This window comes from Salvelinus fontinalis, chromosome 13 (assembly GCF_029448725.1).
Source record: "Salvelinus fontinalis isolate EN_2023a chromosome 13, ASM2944872v1, whole genome shotgun sequence".
In the NCBI taxonomy this organism is placed as follows: domain Eukaryota; kingdom Metazoa; phylum Chordata; class Actinopteri; order Salmoniformes; family Salmonidae; genus Salvelinus; species Salvelinus fontinalis.
The window spans coordinates 38793580-38819200 of record NC_074677.1 but is presented as its reverse complement, the minus strand read 5'-3'; the positions used below and the strand labels follow the sequence as shown (position 1 = coordinate 38819200).

General features: G+C 43.7%; 1 protein-coding gene across 10 annotated transcripts in view; it reads left to right on the top strand.

Annotated features, from left to right (window-relative positions):
- Nucleotides 1-25621, top strand: part of LOC129868639 (RNA-binding protein Musashi homolog 2-like) — a 338972-nt gene that overhangs the window by 260170 nt on the left and 53181 nt on the right. For 6 of the 10 annotated variants that reach the window (XM_055942796.1, XM_055942799.1, XM_055942794.1 and 3 more), the window contains exon 9: nt 9740-9911. In XM_055942796.1, coding sequence (XP_055798771.1) covers nt 9740-9911 — 172 coding nt within the window. The remainder of the gene's footprint in view (nt 1-9739; nt 9912-25621) is intronic. The other 4 variants (XM_055942797.1, XM_055942800.1, XM_055942795.1 and 1 more) reach the window with 1 other exon arrangement.

The following is a 25621-nucleotide window of genomic DNA, read 5'->3' as shown; positions in this document are numbered from 1 at the left end:
ACACACCATGTTACATCAGCACGACATGCCACGCTGCAGCGCCTCTCTGACAGATGGGACCTCTCAGATACACACGCTGCTTTAAGGAAACACTGAATTTGGGGTTCACTGGGACCCCCTGTATTATTCCTCTTTAATTGCTATTCACATCTGAATATACTATCAGTCCCAATGTTCATTTTGGTTGACATTAATCAATGATATTCTCAATTCTCAAATACCACCATGCAGTGATTTACAACTACAACCTTGAAAACCTTGTCTTGTCTCTTTTGTCCCTCTCTTCCTGAGTGTCCTGTGTTTTGTTGGATCTGCTTTGAGTTAGTGTCCACTCTCCATGTCCAAGTAGAGACATAGCTTTGACATACTGTGACAGGAAGAGAAACTGTGGCTCAGTGTGAATATGAGGAAACACGTTGGAATCTGGTGGTTTTAGAATTAGATTGGTAACAGTCTGGGCCTCCCGGGTGGGGCAGTGGTCTAGGGCACTGCATCACAGTGCTAGCTGCGCCACCAGAGTCTCTGGGTTCGCGCCCAGGCTGGGCTGGGTTCGCGCCCAGGCTCTGTCGCAACCGGGAGGTCCGTGGGGCGACGCACAATTGGCATAGCGTCGTCCGGGTTAGGGAGGGTTTGGCCGGTAGGGATATCCTTGTCTCAGTATGTAAAATGTAATAAAATGTATGCACTCTACTGTAAGTCGCTCTGGATAAGAGCGTCTGCTAAATGACTAAAATGTAAATGTAATGTAAAATGTAATCTGCTACCATTGGATTTGTAGCTATACTGAACAAAAATATAAACGCAACATGTAAAGTGTTGGTCCCATGTTTCGTGAGCTGCAATAAAAAATCCCATAAATGTTCCATACGTACAAAAAGCTTATTTCTCTCAAATTCTAGGCACAAATTTGTTTACATCCCTGTTTATGAGCATTTCTCCTTTGCCAAGATAATCCATCCACCTGACAGGTGTGGTATATCAAGAAGCTGATTAAAAAGCATGATCATTAAACAGGTGCTGGGGACAAAACAAATCCACTCTAAAATGTGCAGTTTTGTCACACAACACAATGTCACAGATGTCTGAATTTTTTGAAGAAGTGTGCAATTGGCATGCTGACTGTAGGAATGTCCACCAGAGCTGTTGACAGATAATTGAATGTAAATTTTTCTACCATAAGCCGCCTCCAACGTCATTTTAGAGAATTTGTCACTATGTCCAACTGGCCTCAACCGCAGACCATGTGTATGGCGTCGTGTGGGCGAACGGTTTGCTGACGTTAACATTGTGAACAGAGTGCCTCAATGTGGCGGTGCGGTTATGGTATGGGCAGGCATAAGCTACATACAACGAACACAGTTGCATTTTATCGATGGCAATTTGAATGTACAAAAATACCGTGACGAGATGCTGAGACCCATTGTGAGGTCCATTTTCTTTAAGGTATCTGTGACTAACATATCTATATCTGTATTGCCTGTCATGTGAAATCCATAGATTAGGGCCTAATGAATTGATTTCCTCATATGAACTGTAACACAGTAAAATCTTTGAAATTGTGCATGTTGCTTTTATACTTTTGTTCAGTATAGATGATTCATCTCAGCAGGTTGTAACAGAGTTAGTTCTCCTCTAGTGAAAATGGTTTCACTAGATATTAAGACCTGAGAGGTACTGTACAGGAAGCAGCTGCTCCAACTCTGAGTTAGGGCTGACCTTGTCAAAGTGACAGGATACAAGTCATGTTTTGAAGTAAAGCTGTTCTAATGTGAGTTGCTGTAGCACAGATAGAAATACTGGCGGAGGCAGGGAAATGTCAGAAGCAGGGAAGTGTATTGAGAGATAGAGAGAGAGAGAGATAGTTGGAGAGAAAGAGAGAGCGAGAGAGAGGGCAGGGGGTCTCATAGGCGAAGTTACTTTAAGTGTATCAATAATGCACACGGTCTCATGTCTCTCATGTAATTTAATTCAAGTTTCAGGGAGTTCTGCTGTCCTGGATAACCTGGGCTTTTCTGATACCTTTCAGCAGCAGAAGCGTTTGTCCCCCTGCCATTGCCAGTAGTATCAGTGGTTGGAGGGACCCTAGAAGGGAACAGTGAAGTGGATCTAGATGATGTGGATGCTATAGAGTTGATGGCAGGTTGCTGTTGCCCTCTCTCTTTGACAAGAGTCATTCAGTCATCCCTCTAATCGAAGCAATGATCTCTATTCTCTCCACCACCCGCCTCCCAATATGAATGCATAATGAACACCTATCAAGTAGTGGCTCAGATCTCTAGATGGGAGTAGTGTGCCGTTAAAATAGGCCCATATTGGTTTTAGTGAACTGCTCCAAGGTAATGTTCTTAAATGTGTCATTTATGATATTCCTCAGTAGAGAATGATCACTGCCGCAGGGATGAATTTTCCGTTAGTACAATTTCCCAGTCGGGTCCCCTGACATGGCCAACCAATTACTGTAGTGAGCAGGCAGGCAAGCAGGCAAGCAGGCAGGCAGGCAGGCAGGTAGCGCTGCTTCCAACCCACACTGACTGGAACAGGGAGGGAAGGCTATAAATTACAGGCATGCCTCCATGTACTGTATGGAAATAGGGAGAGGTGTTGCTGGAGGAACTGAATGTTGAAAGATATTATGTACATTGAATCCACATTTCACCCATATTGTTTTAGATTGATGTACTGTAATTTAGTCCAGAATTTCAGTTAAATAACATACCGGCCGATCTTGATGTTCTGTGATACATCTTGAATGTGTCAAACTCAAAACCCATGTCCCATTGCTGTTAGGATGTATATGAACATGAACGTTACAGCCAGATAGTGACAGATCCAACGATTACATGCCTGCTGTGAGACAGTCACTTAAAGTTCAGTATACTGACAGATAGAACGTGCAGTATGTTAAAAGCAATGACTGTATATATGAATGGACAAAGCCATTGATCACGTGACACCATTCATTCCTATATGAAGACTCAATAGCGAATTGAAGCCAAAGTGAAGTCAGTTAAGATGACGTCACTTTGTGACATAGGGGATTTCTTGTTTTGGAAAAAGTACCTCCTCCGTCCTCTCTCCTCAGTCTTCTCTTTTTCGTGACCCAGAAACCGTTAAGTGGTTGAGTGGTCGAGGAGTGTGTGAATTCGTTAGTAGGCAAACGGTAAACGGTCCTCCCCTCCTCGATAGCCTCCTTTTGGCGAGGAAGCACAAGTGTATCCTACCTGAGTCCTTCACAGAAGAGTTTTGAAATCTGCCACACCCCCTTTGAATGTGCTAGTGTTTTCTCGAAGGAGAAAAGCATGCAAACATTTTAAAACAATATGCTACTTATCCTTTATTCTATAAAATTTCTTGCACAAATTCGTTTTTATCACTTTATACATTTATTTTGGGATTCCACCCTGCAAACGTCATTTGCCTGATGACGCGTGATTAGATATGTCGTCTCATTTTATACACATTTTCGTCCACTTACCCTCTCCTCGCCTCCTCTCCTCGATTACCTTTAAGCTTTTTCAAAAGGAGTCTAGAAATGACGGAGGAGAGAGGACGCAGGAGTTGAGCAAATCTAATTGAGAAAAGCAGTTTGAGCTATTCCAGGAAGGGACGTTGCAGGCTAGCTCAGTGCTGCCCCCTCTCATTGAATAACTCAAGTTGAAGGCCGAGCTACTGCAGGCTGCCATTAGCAACTAAATTATCCCTATGAATTCTTCTGTGTGTAATTTTAAAATAATCGGTTCAAGGACATACATCTGGTGTATTACAAGCAATTATTGCTACCATGACAGGTGCCCTGTGTTTTTTATGCACATTGCGCGTAACATAGTGACCCACCATTATTGCATCATACAGCCATGAAACAGGAAGCGTTTTTCTTGCTGTAATTTTTCCCCAAAGTCTTTGTGAGCGCTTTTACCATGTCCCTTGTTCAGTACAAGCAGCTTATTTTGCCTCTCATTTCATGATTCAGTCCTTTGATAAGGAAGTCATCCTGTGCTCTCTGGTTCAGTACTCTTTGTGTGGCTGTGCAATTGCATACGCCAAAAGGAGGTGGCATATCTGTGTGTGCTTCCTTCATGACAGATTTACTTTGGGGAAAAGTGTTTGGTACCCTGCATCTGAAAGGTCTGAAAATCTGATTATGGAGAACAGGTTGTCCTAAAAAATAAACGATCATCAACGTCCCCTAGTCTGCTCTTTCTTCTCACCTCTCCTCTCATAGAGGTACAATAGTAGAGATGCAGAATCACTAAAACCTTTGGTTTACAGGTGGAGTTGGGAAGAGGGTGTTCTCAAGATGGTCTACTGCCGTAAAAACTATCCACCATTTCAGAGGTTACACAGAATGAAAATTAAGATACAGAAGATTCCTGTTTTACCAAGTTATATACCACTTCCATGTCATGCGTAAATAATGGACGTATTATGTAAGCTAGCATTGTTCTTGACTGTGACGTTAAAAAACAATTATGCTTTTGTAATATGTGATCGACCACCTTGATTCGGTCTTGTGTAGCAAAATTTAAAATGGTGTTTTTTACATTGGATAAAAGCAGAGACACAGAGCTCCAAAATGGTATCATACACTACAGTTGAGGAACAATGGGGGAGTAATTCTGCTTTGAAAGTTGATAAACTTTTGAGAAAATGGCCTTTCAATATTTTGGTACTTACTGGAGAGCTCTTCTTCGTCTACACCCATTCAGCATCGTTCACACCCTCTTAATTAGCTCCACCAATCTCTTTAAGGGTTTATCTGGGGGTTCTGTCCTAACAGCAGTCAAGCACCCAAGCTAACTGGCTAACAGTTGTCGAAATGAACTATTAAAATTATTTTGTTAAGACATATAGCTTGCTAGCTAGCTAAACAATGAACCATAATCACAACTCATGACGTTACTTCCCTGCATGAATCTGCAGTTAGCTAACCAACCAGGTTCGATGTTAGCTAGCAAAACATTAGGCTATAACAAGCAAAGGAAATGGTTCTGAGATACGAATAATAAGATAATACACGTAACGTTAGCTAGCTTGCGAGCCAGCCAGCTAACGTTAGCCAGCTAGCTAACAGTACACCTTAACTTGAAATGAAAAGACTTTATGTAAAAATTAGAAACGTGTAATATCTGGAAATGTAGCTCGCTAGACTATCTTACCCGTGGTCTGAAATCGGAGTAGATAGCCACTGCGAATTTATCAGCTATGTCTATCAACAGTTGTCGCGGTGACATTCTATTGACATGGATACTTGCATAGTGGAGTCTTTTGTTAAGACAGGTAGCTAGCTAGCTAGCTAAACAATGAACCATAATCACAACTCATGACGTTACTACCCTGCATGAATCTGCAGGTAGCTAACCAACCAGGTTCAATGTTAGCTAGCTAAAATTAAGCTTTAAATAACCAAGAAAATGGCTCTGAGATTCAAATAATAAGATCAAACATGTAACATTAGCTAGTGAGCCAGCCAGCTAACATTATCTCGGCCAATCATGGCTAGCGGGAAGGTTGCTGTCGTTTTCTGTGGCTAAACCAACTAGGCTCGTAATTTAACAATTGTATTCGTATTTACAGATGGCATACTCGTTTGTTATTAAGGCACATGAAAGTTCACATGTTCCAGAAGTCATTTATGGACAAAAAATTGCATCTAATTCTGTTGGTCAGAATGTCTTGACGCTGTTAAAGTGTGATGATGTTTGCACTGAGTTATAAGGGATTTCACCCTTTAAACAACCTTTAGTGTAAATATTCAGCAGGCAAATGGCTGTGAGCTCATTTTTCTTAAGTGAATAATCCCATGGCCTGTGCCCACAGGCTTGACATCACTCAGCTGACTGACATTCTCACACCATTCATTGCTTTTTACTGTTCAGCTGGGAATTGGAAGGCTATAGTGGATGAATCACGCTGTTTCCCTTCTCCAGAGTGCTAGCCCTTTTAAGTAGACTGATATAATCCACTCTGTAGTGGAGTGAACGCTGCCGCAACGTAGCCCACCTCACGCCCACTCCACGGCACGCATCTCAGAGGACATTGCTGCAGGCCTGATACAGGGCTGACACGCCCACACAGCTCCCTACAACACCCACAAGGTTAATGGGAATGAGAGATCTATTGAGAAGGTCACGACCGCTGGATAAATCCTGCCCTCTCAGTTTGGCAGAGTCAGCTGTGTTTTAGAGATGGTGATGCTTACTAATACGCCCTTATCTATCTAACTGGGCCGTCGTAGCAGCACCACTACGAGGAGAATCAAAGAGGCAGTGCTTATGGCCTATAGATAGTGGCGGTATCTGTGTGTGTGTGTGTGTGTGTGTGTGTGTGTGTGTGTGTGTGTGTGTGTGTGTGTGTGTGTGTGTGTGTGTGTGTGTGTGTGTGTGTGTGTGTGTGTGTGTGTGTGTGTGTGTGTGTGTGTGTGTGTGTGTGTGTGTGTGTGTGTGTGTGTTCAGGAGGGGAGAGGATGCTCTGAGGCAGCCTGATTGAGAGTCTCAGGTCTGAGTAGTGATGTGAACTCTCCTCTTGGCCCGTCTATCCCCCACGTCTTTCTGTGTTGCCCTCACACACTAGCCGCCAAGCTCTCGGCTCATTTTTAACAGACGACAGGAGAGGAGAGGAGAGCTATTCCCCTGAATAACAAACCCACTCCAACCAGACCTGACTGACTCACAGCAGCCAGCCCGGGGATTCACTCCCCCCCAGCCCATGTGGTTGGTGGATGGCCCAGCTACCTGGATGTGACAGTGGGCTGTGAGGTGTGTATGGTGGGGGAGGGAGGGACTGGAGCTGCTGGGGAGAAGAGAGCGGTGTACCTGGCACTTCCTGTGGTTGTTCCTGAGCTCCTGTCCAGCTGAACACCATCCAGCCAGTCAGTCACCCACTGAACAGAAAGTGTGTGTAAGCATGTGAGGGGTGTGTAGATGTTTGAGGTGTGTGTCTGTGCATGAGCCCCAGCCAGTGTGTAGGTGTGTGAGATGTGTGAGGTGGGTGTAGGTGTGTTAGCCCCAGTCAGTGTGCAGAGACTTTTAATAGTCCTATTTGTCCCGCCTGGTTTCTCTCCACTCAGTATAGAGGTCATTCCCTGACAATTAGGCTGCTAGTGCACTCTCCTGCTCTGCTTCCCCTTCCTCCTCAACCCCTCCCACACATTACAGGTATTTAAGCTCCCATTTGCTTTGATTGGAAAATGATGGCAGTCTGAAAATTGTCGCTCTCACAGGGTAGGAAGCGTAGAGGCACAAATGGGGGTGAGAGAACAGAGCAGCGTCGCTAGCTAGGAGGACAGGTGCTCTGTGACAGCTACAAAGTGCTTTGCAGCGAACGAAGGGACAGTGTGTTTCAATGGCCTCTGCTTTCTTTAATCGACTAGCCCTCCAACACCCACTAATCTTAGTGGTTTTACACTGCAACTTTTCCTCTGGAGATAGTGAGCCTTCACACTAACACAGCAAGCAGCCACCATTCACATTTGTACACCACAACTATTAATCTAACACAGCAACCTTCACACTTAGGCACTGGCAACTTTTATTCTAACTCAGCAACTCACGCTGTATAATAACACTGTATAATACCAGGCTGTTTCTACAGTGGAGGATCAGTGAATGAATGGTAGTGTTTGCCTGGAGCTTGTCAGAGCAGAGCAGAGGTGCAGCCTTGGCCATTTGCATTTGTATGGATGCTGGGGTTTACCTGCACTGTGCAATGGTATCCAACCCAGCAGAGGAGAAGTAGCTTATATTGTGCAGTGGGCAGGATGACATGCATGTGAATTTGAATAGCAGAGCGAGAGAGAGAGAGAGAAAGAGAGAGAGAGAGAGGCCCTGTTAAATCTGAGGCTGTGTGTTAGACACGAAGCCAGGAGGCAGACAGACAAACAGATGGACAGGCCTAGGGCCCAAGCAGGCAGTGGAGCAGACAGATTGTGCGGCGCGATGAACAGGCTCGGCCTACCAAAGAGAAGAGTAGGCGATAGACACACGGCACACACATGCCAGCCCTGTCAGCCGAGCCAGTCACACAGACACACACTCCTGTATATTTCATAAAGCCCAGATAGATGTGTGGTAAATAGGATACGGCTGGAGATGACTTTCTCACTGGTGTGGATGAACCCCCCCCCCCCTTCCCTATCAGTCTGTCAGAGTGGAATGTTATTTCTGGTCTGATCAACCCCCCCTCACCACCACACACTCCCCTCCTAGACAGGTCCTGCTCTGTTTACCCCAGCTGCTCCTCTCTGAAGGATGGATGAGATTGTGAAGCTTGTGAATTTGTGTGTGTGTGTCTGTGTGTGTGTGTGTGTGTGTGTGTGTGTGTGTGTGTGTGTGTGTGTGTGTGTGTGTGTGTGTGTGTGTGTGTGTGTGTGTGTGTGTGTGTGTGTGTGTGTGTGTGTGTGTGTGTGTGTGTGTGTGTGTGTGTATGTTTGTGTGTGTTTGTGTGTGTGTGTGTGTGTGTGTGTGTGTGAGACTTTGTGTGCGGATGTGTGTGTGCCCATGCTTGGCATGTGTGGTCTCATGTTTGTATATGTCTATACAGATATATCTGTGTGCATGTTCTTTAGCGAGAACATTGATGTATTTCTCTCAGCGGTGTTGACATTGAGTACATTATTTATTTTTTGCATATACATGTTCATACAGGTTTGCTGTATTGCTAGTATTTAGACCCGTCACATCTACCAGCTGATAAGAATTGTGTTGGAGGAGAATATGTTAGTCATAAGAGGGCAGAACTAGGTGTGTGTGAGAGCAGAGAGTAGATGGCAGGAGAGATAGAGATAGAGAGGGGAGAGAGAAATAGCGCGCAAGAGAGAGACCCACAAAGAATTCACATTGTGATAAACTCCCATATCTACTGGGTGAAATACCACAGTGTGCAATGACAGCAGCGGGATTTGTGACCTGTTGCCACAAGAAAAGGGCAACCAGTGAAGAACAAACACCATTGTAAATACAACCTATATTTATGTTTATTTATTTTCCCTTTTGTACTTTAACTATTTTCACATCATTACAACACTGTATATAGACATAATATGACATTTGAAATGTCTTTATTCTTTTGTGAGTGTATTGTTTACTGTTCATTTTTTATTGTTTATTTCACTTTTGTTTATTATCTATTTCACTTGCTTTGGTAAGACAGAGAGAGAGAGAACGAACGTTCCGGTTGGAATGGGCTGGGTACTGTAGAGCAGATGAGCACACAGAGGCAGAAATGAGAATTTTACCAACCTGGCCTCAGAATTCACTCTACTGTCTCTCTGTCTCTCTCTGGGAAGACTGACAGGAATTTGAATTAAATGAAAGAAAACAAAGGCATTCATTGATATGATGGGGGCTGTCTAAAGTGTTTGTGTGGAAGTCATGGTGGAGGAGGATTTTTTCTCCATATTCCTCAGTCAGTCTACTCCTGAATGATAAGAAGGTCTGCCAGGGTTAGAATAGATTTGAAGCCCCCCCACTAGCAGGTGACTGTGGTACGGGGCAATATGTTTGGAGGCTCTTCTACAACTCTCCTGATGCACCAGTAGTTTCAAAAGGCACTGGAATACTCCGGAGGGTTGACCTTAGATTTTTCCCCAGACAAGCAAACTTGAGCTTTTTAGAAAGAAGCAACATTATTGTTCTGTGAGCTAGTCCTACTTGAATCTGGATATGTCCTGCCCAGTCCCATTCTTCTCCCTCCATGGGGCCAGTAGGACTGATTTTTCATTTTTTTCCCACTGTGTCCACAGGTAGAATGTAAGAAGGCCCAGCCCAAGGAGGTGATGTTCCCACCAGGCACGCGAGGGAGGGCCAGGGGCCTGCCCTACACCATGGACGCCTTCATGCTGGGGATGGGCATGCTGAGTGAGTATGGACCAACACTACTCCAGCAAAGTCCAGCACACTACTCAGTCCCACACGGTAACATTCCCTAACACTCACTCTCCAACAATCGTGCAGGTCTCTGATTCATTGTTTTTTTTAAAGTAATAAAAGAGAACCAATGTGCTGGTGATATACAGTGCCTTCAGAAAGTATTCACACCCCTTGACACCAACTTTTTCCAAATGTTGTTGTTTTACAGCCTGCATTTAACATGGATTAAATTGAGATTTTGATCACTGTTCTACACACAATACCCCAGAATGTCAAAGTGGAATTATGTTTTTTTTTTTTTTTTTACAAATTCATTAAAAATAAAAAGCTTAAATGTCTTCAGTCAATAAGTATTTAACCCCTTTGTTATGGTAAACCTTAATACGTTCAGGAGTAAAAAGTTGCTTAAGTTACATAACAAGTTGCATGGACTCCTGTGTGCAGTAATAGTCATTCAAAAATCATGTTAAAAACGATCTAATTTCTGTACCCCATACACACACAGTACAATTATCTGTAAGGTCCCTCAGTCTAAGCAGTGAATTTCAAATACAGATTCAACCACAAAGACCAGGCAGGTTTTCCAATGCATCGCAAAGAAGGGCACTTATTAGTAGCTGGGACAAAATAAAAAAAAGTAGATGTGGCAAAGTAATTCACTTTTTCTCCAGAATACATTGTTATGTTTGGGGAAAATCCAATACAACACATTACTGAGTACCACTCTCCACATTTTCAAGCATAGTGGTGTCTGCATCATGTTATGGGTATGCTTGTCATTGTTAAGGACTGGGGAGTTTTTCAGGATAAAAAATAAATGGAATGGAGGTAAGCACAGGCAAAATCCTTGAGGACAACCTGGTTTAATCTGCTTTCCACCAGACACTGGGAGATGAATTCACCTTTCAGCAGAACAATAATCTAAAACAGAAGGTCAAATATACACTGGAGTTGCTTACCAAGAAGACAGTGAATGTTCCTGAGTGGCCGAGTTACAGTTTTGGCTTAAATCTACTTGAAATTCTATGGCAAGACCTGAAAATTATTGTCTAGCAATGATCAACAACCAATTTGACAGGACTTAAATCGTTTTTTAAAGAATAATGGGTAAATGTTGCACAATCCAGGTGTGGAAAGCTCTTAGAGACTTACCCAGAACGACTCACAGCTTTAATCGCTGCCAAAGGTGCTTCTACAAAGTATTAAGGGGGTGTGAATACTTATGTAACTGTGATATTTCTTTATTTCATTTTCAATACATTTGCAAAAATGTATTGAGTCTAACTAATGTCTCGTGAGATAGAGGAAAATGTACTCAGATTAACTGAGCTCCACATTGAGCTCATCTAAGGTGTGCCGTTTCCGTGTCCACAAGTGGTCTATTTTCCTGGCGCTGATGAGTCCTAGGTGGTCCTGGGCGTAGGGAACAGGGCACCACATTACTGGGATAAATGGAGAGGAAAATTGAGGTGATGTCATATTATGGATTCATCACTCCGTCTGTGTGACCCCAGCAGTGGGTAATGACAGGGACACAGAGGGGTGTCATGGAGGGCCCTCATCTGTAGGCAGCCAGCTGTAGCTGTACCTCTTCTCTCCTTTGCTCTTCTCTCCTTCATCACCATTCAGCTCCCCATCTCTCTCTTTCCTCACCTCTCTGTCTCATGGCGAGGGGTTGCTAAGGGCATGACACTGATATCAGACTGATTTTGCTGATGGTTTATGGTAAAAGTGGCGGTAACACCCGTAAGTGGTTCTGTCAGCACTGTCTAAGTAGTTCCCAGTCCAGATTTTGTCAGTTTGAACTATTTAACAAGCACAGTGAACTTTTCGGAACTTATTACGGATCAATGCGTCACTATGGATGAGGGGAAAAAACAGTCTGCTCCGGAGGGAGAATAGGGGCAGAGGAGGCGGGGAGTGCTCATGTGAGAATATTAACTGCCAACTTATTTGGAGACACTCTTATCTAAATGAAATTGGAAAAGGCAGGACAGCGAAACATTCCTTTGTATAATTTGCATTTGGAAAAAAACAGAGCCAGGCTCATTATTTAAGGAACTGTAAGGTTCTTATAAGCCAAATCTCATTAAAACTTGCCCCTAGTTCCTTTGTTTACTGCACCTAATCTAGCCATTTATCTTTATTGTGTTGTGCCCGATGTATGTTTGCTGAAATTAATACACATTTGAGCCTGGGCAAAGTATGGGTGTACCAGATGGATAATTGATTTTGAAGTGAATCAGAACTGTTGAGCCATAAAATAGGTACATTAGCATGCATATTAATAACGCAAATAACAGGGCCTGGAAACAGCCACCGGGCCAGATCCAATGACAGACTTTATTTACTGAGATGGCGGGCGGCAGAGACGCTAGGTTCAACACAGCAACACGCCAGAGTAATGAGTTTCCTTCTTCTCCTCTCCTCCTCCTTCTCTTCTCCTCCCTCTTTTTGTCTTCTGTCTTCTCCGCTCAGACTCAGATCCCCCTAATGTACATGCTCGCACCCCTACCTCTGTTAACAATGACATGTTGCATATACACACATGCAGGCTGCTGATTGGGGTGTCTGAATATGTGTCCTGTTTAAAGTAACTGTCCAGTGTTTCCAGATTTTTATGAAATATTACCTAAATGACTTACAATATGAGTGAAATTGTTTTCCTTGAAAAACATGGTGTATATGAAGAAAAGAAAAAAGCAGCTTCTCTCTGTCGGAATGGTGTGGGCGTACCCCAACAATATAATGGTGTGGGCGTACCCCAACAATGTAATGTTGTGGGCGTACCCCAACAATATAATGGTGTGGGTGTACCTCAACAATATAATGGTGTGGGCGTACCCCAACAATATAATGGTGTGGGTGTACCTCAACAATATAATGGTGTGGGTGTACCCCAACAATATAATGGTGTGGGCGTACCTCAACAATATAATGGTGTGGGCGTACCTCAACAATATAATGGTGTGGGTGTACCTCAAAAATATAATTGTGTGGGCGTACCTCAACAATATAATGGTGTGGGTGTACCCCAACAATATAAAGGTGTGGGTGTACCTCAACAATATAATGGTGTGGGCGTACCTCAACAATATAATGGTGTGGGCGTACCTCAACAATATAATGGTGTGGGTGTACCCCAACAATATAATGGTGTGGGTGTACCCCAACAATATAATGGTGTGGGTGTACCCCAACAATATAATGGTGTGGGCGTACCCCAACAATATAATGGTGTGGGCGTACCCCAACAATATAATGGTGTGGGCGTACCCCAACAATATAATGGTGTGGGCGTACCCCAACAATATAATGGTGTCGGTGTACCCCAACAATATAATGGTGTGGGCGTACCCCAACAATATAATGGTGTCGGCGTACCTCAACAATATAATGGTGTAGGCGTACCTCAACAATATAATGTTGTGGGCGTACCCCAACAATATAATGGTGTGGGTGTACCTCAACAATATAATGGTGTGGGCGTACCCCAACAATATAATGGTGTGGGTGTACCTCAACAATATAATGGTGTGGATGTACCTCAACAATATAATGGTGTGGGTGTACCTCAACAATATAATGGTGTGGGCGTACCCCAACAATATAATGGTGTGGGCGTACCTCAACAATATAATGGTGTGGGTGTACCTCAACAATATAATGGTGTGGGTGTACCTCAACAATATAATGGTGTGGGCGTACCTCAACAATATAATGGTGTGGGTGTACCCCAACAATATAATGGTGTGGGCGTACCCCAACAATATAATGGTGTGGGCGTACCTCAACAATATAATGGTGTGGGTGTACCCCAACAATATAATGGTGTGGGCGTACCTCAACAATATAATGGTGTGGGTGTACCCCAACAATATAATGGTGTGGGCGTACCCCAACAATATAATGGTGTGGGCGTACCTCAACAATATAATGGTGTGGGTGTACCTCAACAATATAATGGTGTGGGTGTACCTCAACAATATAATGGTGTGGGCGTACCTCAACAATATAATGGTGTGGGTGTACCCCAGCAATATAATGGTGTGGGCGTACCTCAACAATATAATGGTGTGGGCGTACCTCAAAAATATAATGGTGTGGGTGTACCCCAACAATATAATGGTGTGGGCGTACCTCAACAATATAATGGTGTGGGCGTACCCCAACAATATAATGGTGTGGGCGTACCCCAACAATATAATGGTGTGGGTGTACCTCAACAATATAATGGTGTGGGTGTACCCCAACAATATAATGGTGTGGGTGTACCCCAACAATATAATGGTGTGGGTGTACCTCAACAATATAATGGTGTGGGCGTACCCCAACAACAGAATGGTGTGGGCGTACCCCAACAACAGAATGGTGTGGGCGTACCCCAAAAACAGAATGGTGTGGGCGTACCCCAACAACCAAATATATACCGGTCCTAAGAAATATTATTCTATTAATATTAATATTTTGTAAATGGTCTGTAAGAGATACAAGTTTAAGGTGAGATTTTTTGTGTTTTTTCTCCCATTTATGCCACCAGTACAAGTATATGTCAACTCAAGAACATTATTTGGGTATGAGTTAACAGAATATTAACTTTTAAAAGTTACTTTAAATGTCTGTGAATGTGTGTCAGAGTGTGGAGATGAGTGGGTGTGTGAGAGAGTATGTGTGAGGAAAGTTTACATTTTTTCCATCTATGGGCAAATGACTGCGGTTGCTCTGTATCCCCCTGATGTGCTGTAGCCCTCCCTCCATGTCCTGAGGCAACGGCCCATGTGTCAACAGAGCACCACAGAACAGTATTCACGCCATGCCCTTTAAATACCAGCCCCTGACCCCCCCACTCCCTGCCATGTAGATGTGCCTCATTTAACTCTCTGCTGGGACAGTCAGCACATACTACCTAGTGAACTGCAGCAGGAGGCCCAGGGCAAACACACACACACACACACACACACACACACACACACACACACACACACACACACACACACACACACACACACACACACACACACACACACACACACACAGGTGCCAGAACAAATCAGTTGGATGGTTATTTGATTTCCTTTGGGGAGCCAGTTTTTTCACGGGACCTCCTATGTGTGGACTTGCACCATTTTTTTTAACAGTACGCACAAATAGTCATTTGGTTGTGGTCAGTACAAAAGGTCAGTACAAAATGATCACAAAAGCAATAATGTCATTATAATGACTATACTGAACAAAAATATAAACGCAACATGAAAGTGCTGCATGTTTCATGAGGTGAAATAAAAGATCCCAGAACATTTCCAATACGCACAAAAAGCTGATTTTCTCTCACATTTTGTGCACAGATTTGCTTTACATCCCTGTGAACATTTCTCCTTTTCCAAGATAATCCATCCACCTGATAAGTGTGGCATATCAAGAAGCTGATTAAACAGCATGATCATTACACAGGTGCAACGAGGTGACAATATTGGTGACAATATTATCGCCACATGGGCAGTCATGAGTCATGACTGCAGTAAAATTCCATGTGACCGCTGAGTCACAGTAATCTCCTTTTATGCACTCTGGACATGCTTTGGTATTACCCAACTTACAAACTACCATCAGGTCCTAATGGCCTGGTACTCAGGGCTCTATTGTCCCTCTTTAGAGACACCACAAAAAAACTGAATTAAAATGATGATTGTGTCGTTATACAATGCATAGCCTAACGCATATTACATTACGCATGGTAGATAAACATAAAACAAAACTGATTTAAGATGTCTTTGGTACATAATTGGTCTAGCCTATACTCCAAAATTAAACTAATTAAAGTAGATCGCCTTTGAGTGTGGACTGTATTATTATGCAGATTGGATGGACTGGTTACCTTATGCTATGCTCCAAAATGTCTATCCATGAGTCTGGGAGAGAATGTATAGCCCTAGGCGATGCTGTAGGTTCATTGATTGTGCAGGGCAGCTTACAGTTCGCCTACAATTAGTGCATTTGTATTTGATTTTGAATAGCCTAGTAATAGGGCATTGTTTATGTTTCCATAGTTAATAGGGTGACACATTACCTTCAGCTATACAGAATCTCACCAACATGTGTTTCCATCCCCTCTCTCCTTTATTCCTTTCTCGAGCGCGCAGACGGCTGTCAACAGTTTAGAGAAATATGTTTCATTGCGAAAACATGTTACTATTGATGTTCCTGAACAGATTTCACTTGGTTTCCCAAATTAAGCCCTGGGTAGCTGCAGGAACAAGGTTGGAGAGCCCATGGCATACAGAGTGAGGACGGAATATCACCTGTCGGGCAGCGAGAGCATGCTCCTTAAACAGGAATATCACCTGTCAGACAGCGAGAGCATGCTCCTCAAACAGGAACATCACCTGTCAGACAGCGAGAGCATGCTCCTCAAACAGGAACATCACCTGTCGGGCAGCGAGAGCATGCTCCTCAAACAGGAACATCACCTGTCAGACAGTGAGAGCATGCTCCTCAAACAGGAACATCACCTGTCAGACAGTGAGAGCATGCTCCTCAAACAGGAACATCACCTGTCGGGCAGCGAGAGCAGCGGTTGATGTGGAGTGAGATAAGTGTTCTTAAATGTTTTTCTCAGCTGCTCATATGAAGAACATGCTAAAACCGAAGTAGCCTACAAAGTAGACCGACGGGAAAACGTGGCCTCCATTCGCTATTTGAATGCATACAGATGACATGTATTTTTCCCCCTGCCCATTTGAAAATGGGCCATTCTAAAACAAAACTGATTTTACATATTAGTAAAGAAAATATTAAATTGAGAATAGTCTGATTGGTGAAAATATGATCACTTGATGAGAGAACAGCTGTGAAGCCTGAGGCAAGGAACAGAGCACAAGATTTTTTTGCTACTTTCTCAAATTGTCAATAGCCTACAGTCACATCATGCAGTCCATATATGTGTTGATTTCTAAGACATTCTAAGGTTTGTATCATTCACAACTAAAGTTGACAAATAACTCTAAATCTAGCACATAGGACCTATGATCACTTTTACGCTCAACATAGACACTTTATATGCGCACTTGCTCTGTTATGGGAAAAAATGTCCTTTTTATTTTATTCAGCTACATTCAATTATATTCTTCTTACTATAAAATCAGATCAAATAAAATAATGGCACAGGACTTACACTACATGACCAAAAGTATGTGGACACCTGCTCGTCCAACATCTCATTCCAAAATTGTTGCGGGGACTTGCTTGATGTTGGGCTATTAGGCCTGGCTCGCTGTCGGCGTTCCAATTCATCGAGAAGGTGTTAGATGGGGATGAGGTCAGGGCTCTGTGCAGGCCAGTCAAGTTTTTCAACACGATCTCGACAAACCATTTCGGTATGGACCTCGCTTTGTGCACGGGAGCATTGTCATGCTGAAACAGGAAAGGGCCTTACCCAAACTGTTGCACAAAGTTGGAACCACAGAATCATGTAGAATGTCATTGTAGGCTGTAGGGTTAAGATTTCCCTTCACTGTAACTAAGGGGCCTAGAGGCCTAGCCCGAACCATGAAAAACAGCACCAGACCATTATTCCTCCTCCACCAAACTTTACAGTTGGCACTATGCATTGGGGCAGGTAGCGTTCTCCAGGTATCCGCCAAACTCAGATTTCTCTGTCGGACTGCCAGATGGTGAAGCGTGATTCATCACTCTAGAGAACACGTTTCCACTGCTCCAGAGTCCAATGGCGGCGAGCTTTACACCACTCCAGCCAACACTTGGCATTGCGCATAGTGATCTTAGGCTTATGTGCGGCTGCTCGGCCATGGAAACCCATTTCATGAAACTCCCAACGAACAGTTCTTGCGCTGATGTTCCTTCCAGAGGCAGGTTGGAACTCGGTAGTGAGTGTTGCAACCATGGACTGACGCCTTAAGAAGGAAAGAAATTCCACAAATGAACTTTTAACAATGCACACCTGTTAATTGAAATGAATTCCAGGTGACTACCTCGTGAAGTTGGTTGAGAGAATGCCAAGCGTATGCAAAGCCGTCATCAAGGCAAAGGGTGGCTACTTTGAACAATCTCAAATATAACATATATTTTGATTTGTTTAACACTTTTTTGGTTACTACATGATTCCATATGTGTTATTTCATAGTTTTGATGTCTTCATTATTATTCTACAATGTAGAAAATAGTAAAAAATAAAGAAAATCCCTTGAATGAGTAGGTGTGTCCAAACTTTTGTCTGGTACTGTATGTGTGAAATGAGTTTAGGTATTTCTTAGGTTAAATTTCGAGGCAATTATCGGGGTTATTATCAACTTGGCATGGCACCTTCAACTATCGGGAGAATTACGTTCGTGAGAAGCAGGGGCAATGGAGGAAAACCATAAAAAAATTACATGTCCTCTTAAAACTGATTATAACACCAGTTCTGTTTGTGATATTAAGATTCTAACAAAGACAGTGTGTTTTATAGACTGATTTAGGAAAAGTCAAGGACGGAGGGGGGCATGACTTTAAAAATGGCAGCGTAATATTTTTTTTAATTAATGAACAGTCCAAATGACTGCTTTAGCAGTTCTAGCGTGGGTTTTATAGTAAAGACATGTAATTTAACTGTATAAATGTATGACCTTTTAATGTGGTATGAACACAACCTGTCATGATGTTTCCATCTGATTGTCAAACAAATCACTTAAAAAGTAGGTTACCGTTGCACGTCCAAAATAGCATTTGAGCAAAACAGCGCCCCTCTGTCTCAGTAAGTGTAGCCCATGTATCTGATGCTGTCTGGCAAAAAAAGAGAAAGACATTGCCATACCATTTTTGTCCAGAGAGCATCAGATACATGGGCTACACTTACTGAGACAGAGGGGCGCTGTTTCGCTCGCTCTAATACTTTATCTGAGATTGATGCATCTTTCGGTCGGCTCGCATCTTGGTCAAATAAATTGTCAGTGGTGTAAAGTACTTAAGCAAAAATAATTTTACTTCACTACATTCCTAAAGAAATGTACTTCTTACTCCAAACATTTTGTCTGACACCCAAAATAACTCGTTACATTTTGACAGGAAAATGGTCCAATTCAAACACTTATCAAGAGAACATCCCTGGTCATCCCTACTGCCTGATCTGGTGGACTCACTAAACACAAATGCTTCGTTTGTAAATTATGTCTGAGTGTTGTAGTGAGCCCCTGGCTATCCGTAAATTTAAAAAAACAAGACAATTGTCCTGTCTGGTTTGCTTAATATAAGGAATTTGAAATTACTTATACTTTTACTTTTGATACTTATGTACATTTTAGCAATTACATTTACTTTTGATACTTAAGTATATTTAAAACCAAATACTTTTAGACTTTTACTCAAATAGTATTTTACTGGGTGACTTTCACTTTTACTTGAGTCATTTTCTGTTAAGGTATCTTTACTTTTACTCAAGTATGACAATTGAGTACTTTTTCCACCCCTGTAAATTATCAATATTTAAATATTTTATGTGGACGGGCAAGGAGGTACGGTAGGGCAGGCCAGGCCCCCTAAGGCCTGCCCATAACGCCTGCCCTGACACACAGGCTGAAATATTCCCACCGAACTCCATGTGGTTTGTTCAATCACAGTTTAGGAGATGGTATTTTTCTACATTAGCAGGCCAAATTCTAAAGCAATGTGTGTATTATCATTGTCATCGTAGAGATAATGATGCCATCACTTCCCATGATATCACATCATTGCCAAATTCACAGTGATCCACCTCTGACACTTCTCTTTGTGTTCAGTGATTTGTTTTCTCATCAGTCCCTAAGCTGGTCTAGCCTCTCATATTTCGTTCCTGCATGTCAGGTCTCCCCTCATCGCCCCTCAGTCAGAAGCATCTTCTCACTTGTTCAGGATTAAATTGAGCTTTGTCATGGGCAGCAAAAGGCTGATTGGATATTTATTACCCAGACATACATGTTTCTTTGCCCTGGAAGTGGAGAGCTGGTCTCTGAGCTGTCCTCTGTCTCTGTCACAACACCCCTGGTCTGGTCTGAGGTGATGCTGTGAATTGACAAGGCTTAGCTGAGGAAAGCCGATTTAAAGTGTCCAGTACTATATACTATTTCTGCAGAAAGTTAGTTGCAGCGTAAACTCACTAGAGAGAGCAAAGCTGTTTGACATAATGGATACTTTCACAAGGGAACAGCGAAGTAGTTTATCAAGTTAGTACACTGTGATAACCTTAACACAAGGCTATCATGGTGTGTGTTCTCTATAAAAAAAAGATATCAGAGTGGATTCTAGTGATTTGCTTCTGGCTAGAGGGAATCCCTTTTTACTGGCTAATTTAGACAAAGCTTTGGCTGGAGATGATAACAGCTTTTTATGACAACAGATAAAGGCTTTGAAATAATCTCGCTTTAAAAGGAACAGTATGTTTGCGATGATCAAACTGATCTTCCTTGATCTGTCCTTCGATCAAACTCACTCACTTACTCACCTGTTCACACACTCAAATGTCTCAATATACAGAGGGATACACACACATGCACACAAACACACACTCTGCTCTCACACACATCTCGAACACACACTCTGTTTCTCAATATGTTCCCACAGCTGCTGCTGTTTGAAAGCTGTCCAGATAATTAACTTGTGGACTGGTGTTTGTAATGAGCGTCTCGACAGCAGAGGAACAATAAATAAACTTTGTCTTGTAGGCCCGACGGGTCTGCTTCAGCTTTACTCAGCCCCCTTACACTCACACACACACACACTCACACACACACACACACACACGCACACACACACACACACACACACACACACACACACACACACACAAATTAGGGCCGGCCCCGACCCAAAAAAAGAATGGTCAACAGATCTGTTCTTTCGACCAATCGATTGGTCATCATTTTTAAACGTGTATTTTTTTTCGATACATAGACGCACCCTATATTTGAATAAAACTATATGTAGGCTATTGAGCTTGTCTGATGCTTTAAAAAATGAAGACACAAAAATGACTAAAGAGGGAGCCAGAGATCAATATAGCCTAAACAGAAGAAACAAACCTGTTCCCGACACTCCGACTGCCAGCTGCTGCTGGTCCGCTCCTGAAGTTGCCAGTAATAGGCTATACCAGTGGTTGGCAACCTTTTCCATTTGAAATGCCAAGTTATCATAACATTTCTACTGATCTGCGTGCCAGTTATGATTTTCATATGCACATTTTCGTGGAACAGTTTCATTTCATTTATATTAAAGTCTCCATGTCTCAAAATCAATGTAACGTGGTTAATCAAAAATCTATCTAAATGAAAATGATACAAATCAAAAACTAACTTCTATTGCCATTGCCAATATGTAAAAATAGCCTACATAAACCAACAAATAAAAACATTGCAGCCTGCAGGCAGAAAATATCCTGATAAAAATAAATATCCTATAAATCACATTGGCTACGCATGGCCTGTCTGAAAATAACTTGAAACATTGCATGAGATATTAACTTGGTCCAGCCTGATCATGCTAGCTAACTTGCAACATTGTTTAAGCTCCGGACAGACAGACACAGCTGTAGACTATTTGCTCAAGGGATTGGAAGTAATCAGGTAGGCCTATTTTTATGTTTCCACTGGACATTTTTTCCCCTTTCATGTTGTGGTTATCGAAAGGGAGAGAGCTGGAAAGATTTTTAAATAGGCTACATTGAGGAACTATTGGCACATTTTGTCATGTGTGCTCCCTCTCCGGCCTCTAGGTCACCAGGCTGCTCATTATGGCACACACCTTTCACCATCGTTAGGCTCATCTGCGTATAATGACACTCACCTGGACTCCATCACCTCCTTGATTATCTGCCCTATATATGTCACTCCCTTTGGTTCCTTCTCCAGGCGTCATTGTTTCTGTTCCTGTGTCACGTCTGTGTGTTGTTTGTGTTTCCTATTTTGTATTATATTGTGTATATTTATTAAAACACTCACTCCCTGAACTTGCTTCCCGGCTCTCAACGCACGTCGTTACATATTTATAGGCCTACACGTGACCGCTGAGTCACAGTAATCTCCTTTTTATATACTCTAGAAATGCTTTGGTACTACCCAACTTGCTACCTACCATCAGGTCCTAATGGCCTGGTACCCAGACTCATGGATAGAAACCTTTGTGTGCAGGCCAGGTTGCCTAGGTCTACTTCTATGCGTAATCAGTGTAACGGGTGACGCTCTCCTCATCCTCGGAAGAGGTGAGGAGAGAAGGATCCTCAGACCAAAACGCAGGCTTAGGGAAATAAGCCATCTTTATTATAAAATAACGATGGCACACGAAACGAAACAAAAACACTTTCCAAACTACAAAATAACAAAACGACGCTGACGAGACCTGAACATAAACTTACATAACTAAACATAAACTTACGTACAGGTAACAGACGACATCGAAACGAAAACGAAACAAACAAACGCTACAGTCCTATGTGGTACTAACATAACATACGGACACAGGAGACAATCACCCACCAACAAACAGTGAGAATGCCCTACCTAAATATGACTCTTAATTAGAGGCAAACGCAAACCACCTGCCTCTAATCAAGAGCCATACCAGGCAAACCGAAACCAACATAGAAACAGATAACATAGAATGCCCACCCAACCTCACGTCCTGACCAACTAACACACAAAAACTAACATAAATAGGTCAGGAACGTGACAGTACCCCCCCCACAAGGTGCGAACTCCGGACGCACCAGCACAAAGTCTAGGGGAGGGTCTGGGTGGGCATCTAACCACGGTGGTGGCTCAGGCTCCGGGCGCGGTTCCCACCCCACCATAATCCATCCTAGCCCCCTCCCTTCAAGAATGTCCACCCTCTTACTTCCCCCACAAAATCCTCCTAATAACAAATCTAATAATGACAATACCGGGACAGAGAGATAAACCAAGACAGAGGGATAGATAAGACTATAGAGGTAGATAAAGATAGAGAGGGAGATCAGGATAGAGGGGCAACTCCGGACTGAAAGGCAGCTCCGGACAGAGAGACAGCTCTGGACTGATGGGCAGTTCTGGGTATCTAGCCTTTTCAGGCTGAAGGGCAGCTCATGGCTGACTGACGACTCTCGATGCTCATGGCTGGCTGACGGCTCTCGACGCTCATGGCAGGCTGACGGCTCTCGACGCTCCTGGCAGGCTGACGGCTCTCGACGCTCATGGCAGGCTGACGGCTCTCGACGCTCATGGCAGGCTGACGGCTCTCGACGCTCATGGCAGGCTGATGGCTCTCGACGCTCATGGCGCTCTGACGGCTCTGGCTGCTCATGGCGCTCTGACGGCTCTGGCTGCTCATGGCGCTCTGACGGCTCTGGCTGCTCATGGCTCGCTGGCGGCTCTGGCAGATCCTGTCTGGTTGGCGGCTCTGGCAGATCCTGTCTGGTTGGCGGCTCTGGCAGATCCTGTCTGGTTGGCGGCTCCTGCAGATCCTGTCTGGTTGGCGGCTCTGGCAGATCCTGTCTGGTTGGCGGCTCTGGCAGATCCTGTCTGGCTGACGGCTCTAGCGGCTCCTGTCTGGCTGACGGCTCTAGCGGCTCCTGTCTGGCTGACGGCTCTGTAGGCTCATGGCAGACGGGCGGCTTTGCAGGCTCATGGCAGACGGGCGGCTTTGCAGGCTCCTGGCAGACGGATGGCTCAGACGGCGCTGGGGAGACGGATGGCTCAGATGGCGCTGGGGAGACGGATGGCTCAGATGGCGCTGGGGAGACGGATGGCTCAGATGGCGCTGGGGAGACGGATGGCTCTGGCCGGATATGGCGCACTGTAGACCTGGTGCGTGGTGCCGGAACTGGAGGCACCGTGCTAATGACAAGCACCTTCCTACTAGTGCGGGGAGCAGGGACAGGGCACACTGTATTCTCAAAGCCTACTCTATCCCTGATGCGTGGTACCGGCACTGGTGACACCGGGCTGAGGACAAGCACATCAGGATTAGTAGGGGGAGAAGATACAGTGGGTTCAGGGCTCTGGAGACGCACTGGTAGCTTAGTGCGTGGGCCCGGAACTGGAGGCACCGGGCTAGATACACGCACTACAGGGAGAGTGCGTGGAGAAGGAACAGGGCTCAGGATACGCACTGGTAGCCTAGTGCGTAGTGTATACACTGTAGGTACTAGGCTGGGGCGGGGAGGTGGTGCCGGAAATACCGGACCGTGGAGGCGTACTGGCACTCTTGAGCATTGAACCTGCCCAACCTTACCTGGTTGAATGCTCCCGGTTGCACATAAATAGGTCAGGAACGTGACAATCAGGTGTGTGTCCTTACTCAAGATTGTCTTTTGTTTGGAGCGCTCCTGTCAATTAATTAATTGACAACTCATAAGTGGAATGAAATAAACCAACACTTTTTTTCTCACAAGTGAAGCCTAGGTTGTGTGCTCTGCAAACAACGTGTCCACTCCTCAAGATTGACGGTGGTAAGACTGTAATAATAATATATTGAATGCATTAACAGAAATTACCATAACCAAACAAACATTGTAGATTAGAAATTATGGGAATTAACAGTAAATGTACTACTGGTGATACTGGTGGGCCATCCCTGCGGCCTCTTCAGTGGATTAGTCCACTGAGACAGGTGTGAATCAGACAGGTGTCTCGTGTGCCATAAATCTTTTTATATACAATACCAGTCAAACGTTTGGACACACCTACTCATTCAAGGGTTTTTCTAAATGTTTTACTATTTTCTACATTGTAGAATAATACTGAAGACATCAAAACTATTAAATAACACATATGGAATCATGTAGTAACCAAAAAAGGGTTAAATAAATCAAAATATATTTTATATTTGAGATTCGTCAAAGTAGCCACCCTTTACCTTGATGATAGCTTTGCACACTCTTGTTATTCTCTCAACCAACTTCATGAGGAATTATTTTCCAACAGTCTTGAAGGAGTTCCCAAATATTCTGAGCACTTGTTGGCTGCTTTTCCTTCACTCTGCGGCCCAACTCATCCACAAACCATCACAATTGGGTTGAGGTTGGGTGATTGTGGAGGCCAGGTCAGCTGATGCAGCACTCCATCACTCTCCTTCTTGGTCAAATAGCCTTTACACAGCCCGGAGGTGTGTTTTGGGTCATTGTCCCAACACACGCAAACCAGATGGGATGGCATATCGCTGCAGAATGCTGTGGTAGCAATACTGGTTAAATGTGCCTTGAATTCTAAATAAATCACAGACAGTGTCACCAGCAAAGCACCCCCACACCATCACACCTCCTCCTCCATGCTTCATGTTGGGAACCACACATGCAGAGATCATCCGTTCACCTACTCTGCATCTCACAAAGACACAGCGGTTGGAACCAAAAATCTCAAATTTGGACTAATCAGACCAAAGGACAGATGTCCACCGGTCTAATGTCAATTCCTCATGTTTCTTGGGCCAAGCAAGTCTCTTCTTCTTATTGGTGTCCTTTAGTAGTGGTTTCTTTGCAGCAATTCGACCATTAAGGCTTGATTCATTCAGTCTCCTCTGAACAGTTGATGTTGAGATGTCTGTTACTTGAACTCTGTGAAGCATTTATTTGGGCTGCAATTTCTGAGGTGCAGTTAACTCTAGTGAACTTATCCTCTGCAGCAGAGGTAACTGGGTCTTCCTTTCTTGTGGCGGTTGTCATGAGAGCCAGTTTCATCATAGCTCTTGATTGTTTTTGCGACAATACTTGAAGAAACTTTCGAAATTCTTGAAGTTTTCCAGATTGACTGACCTTCATG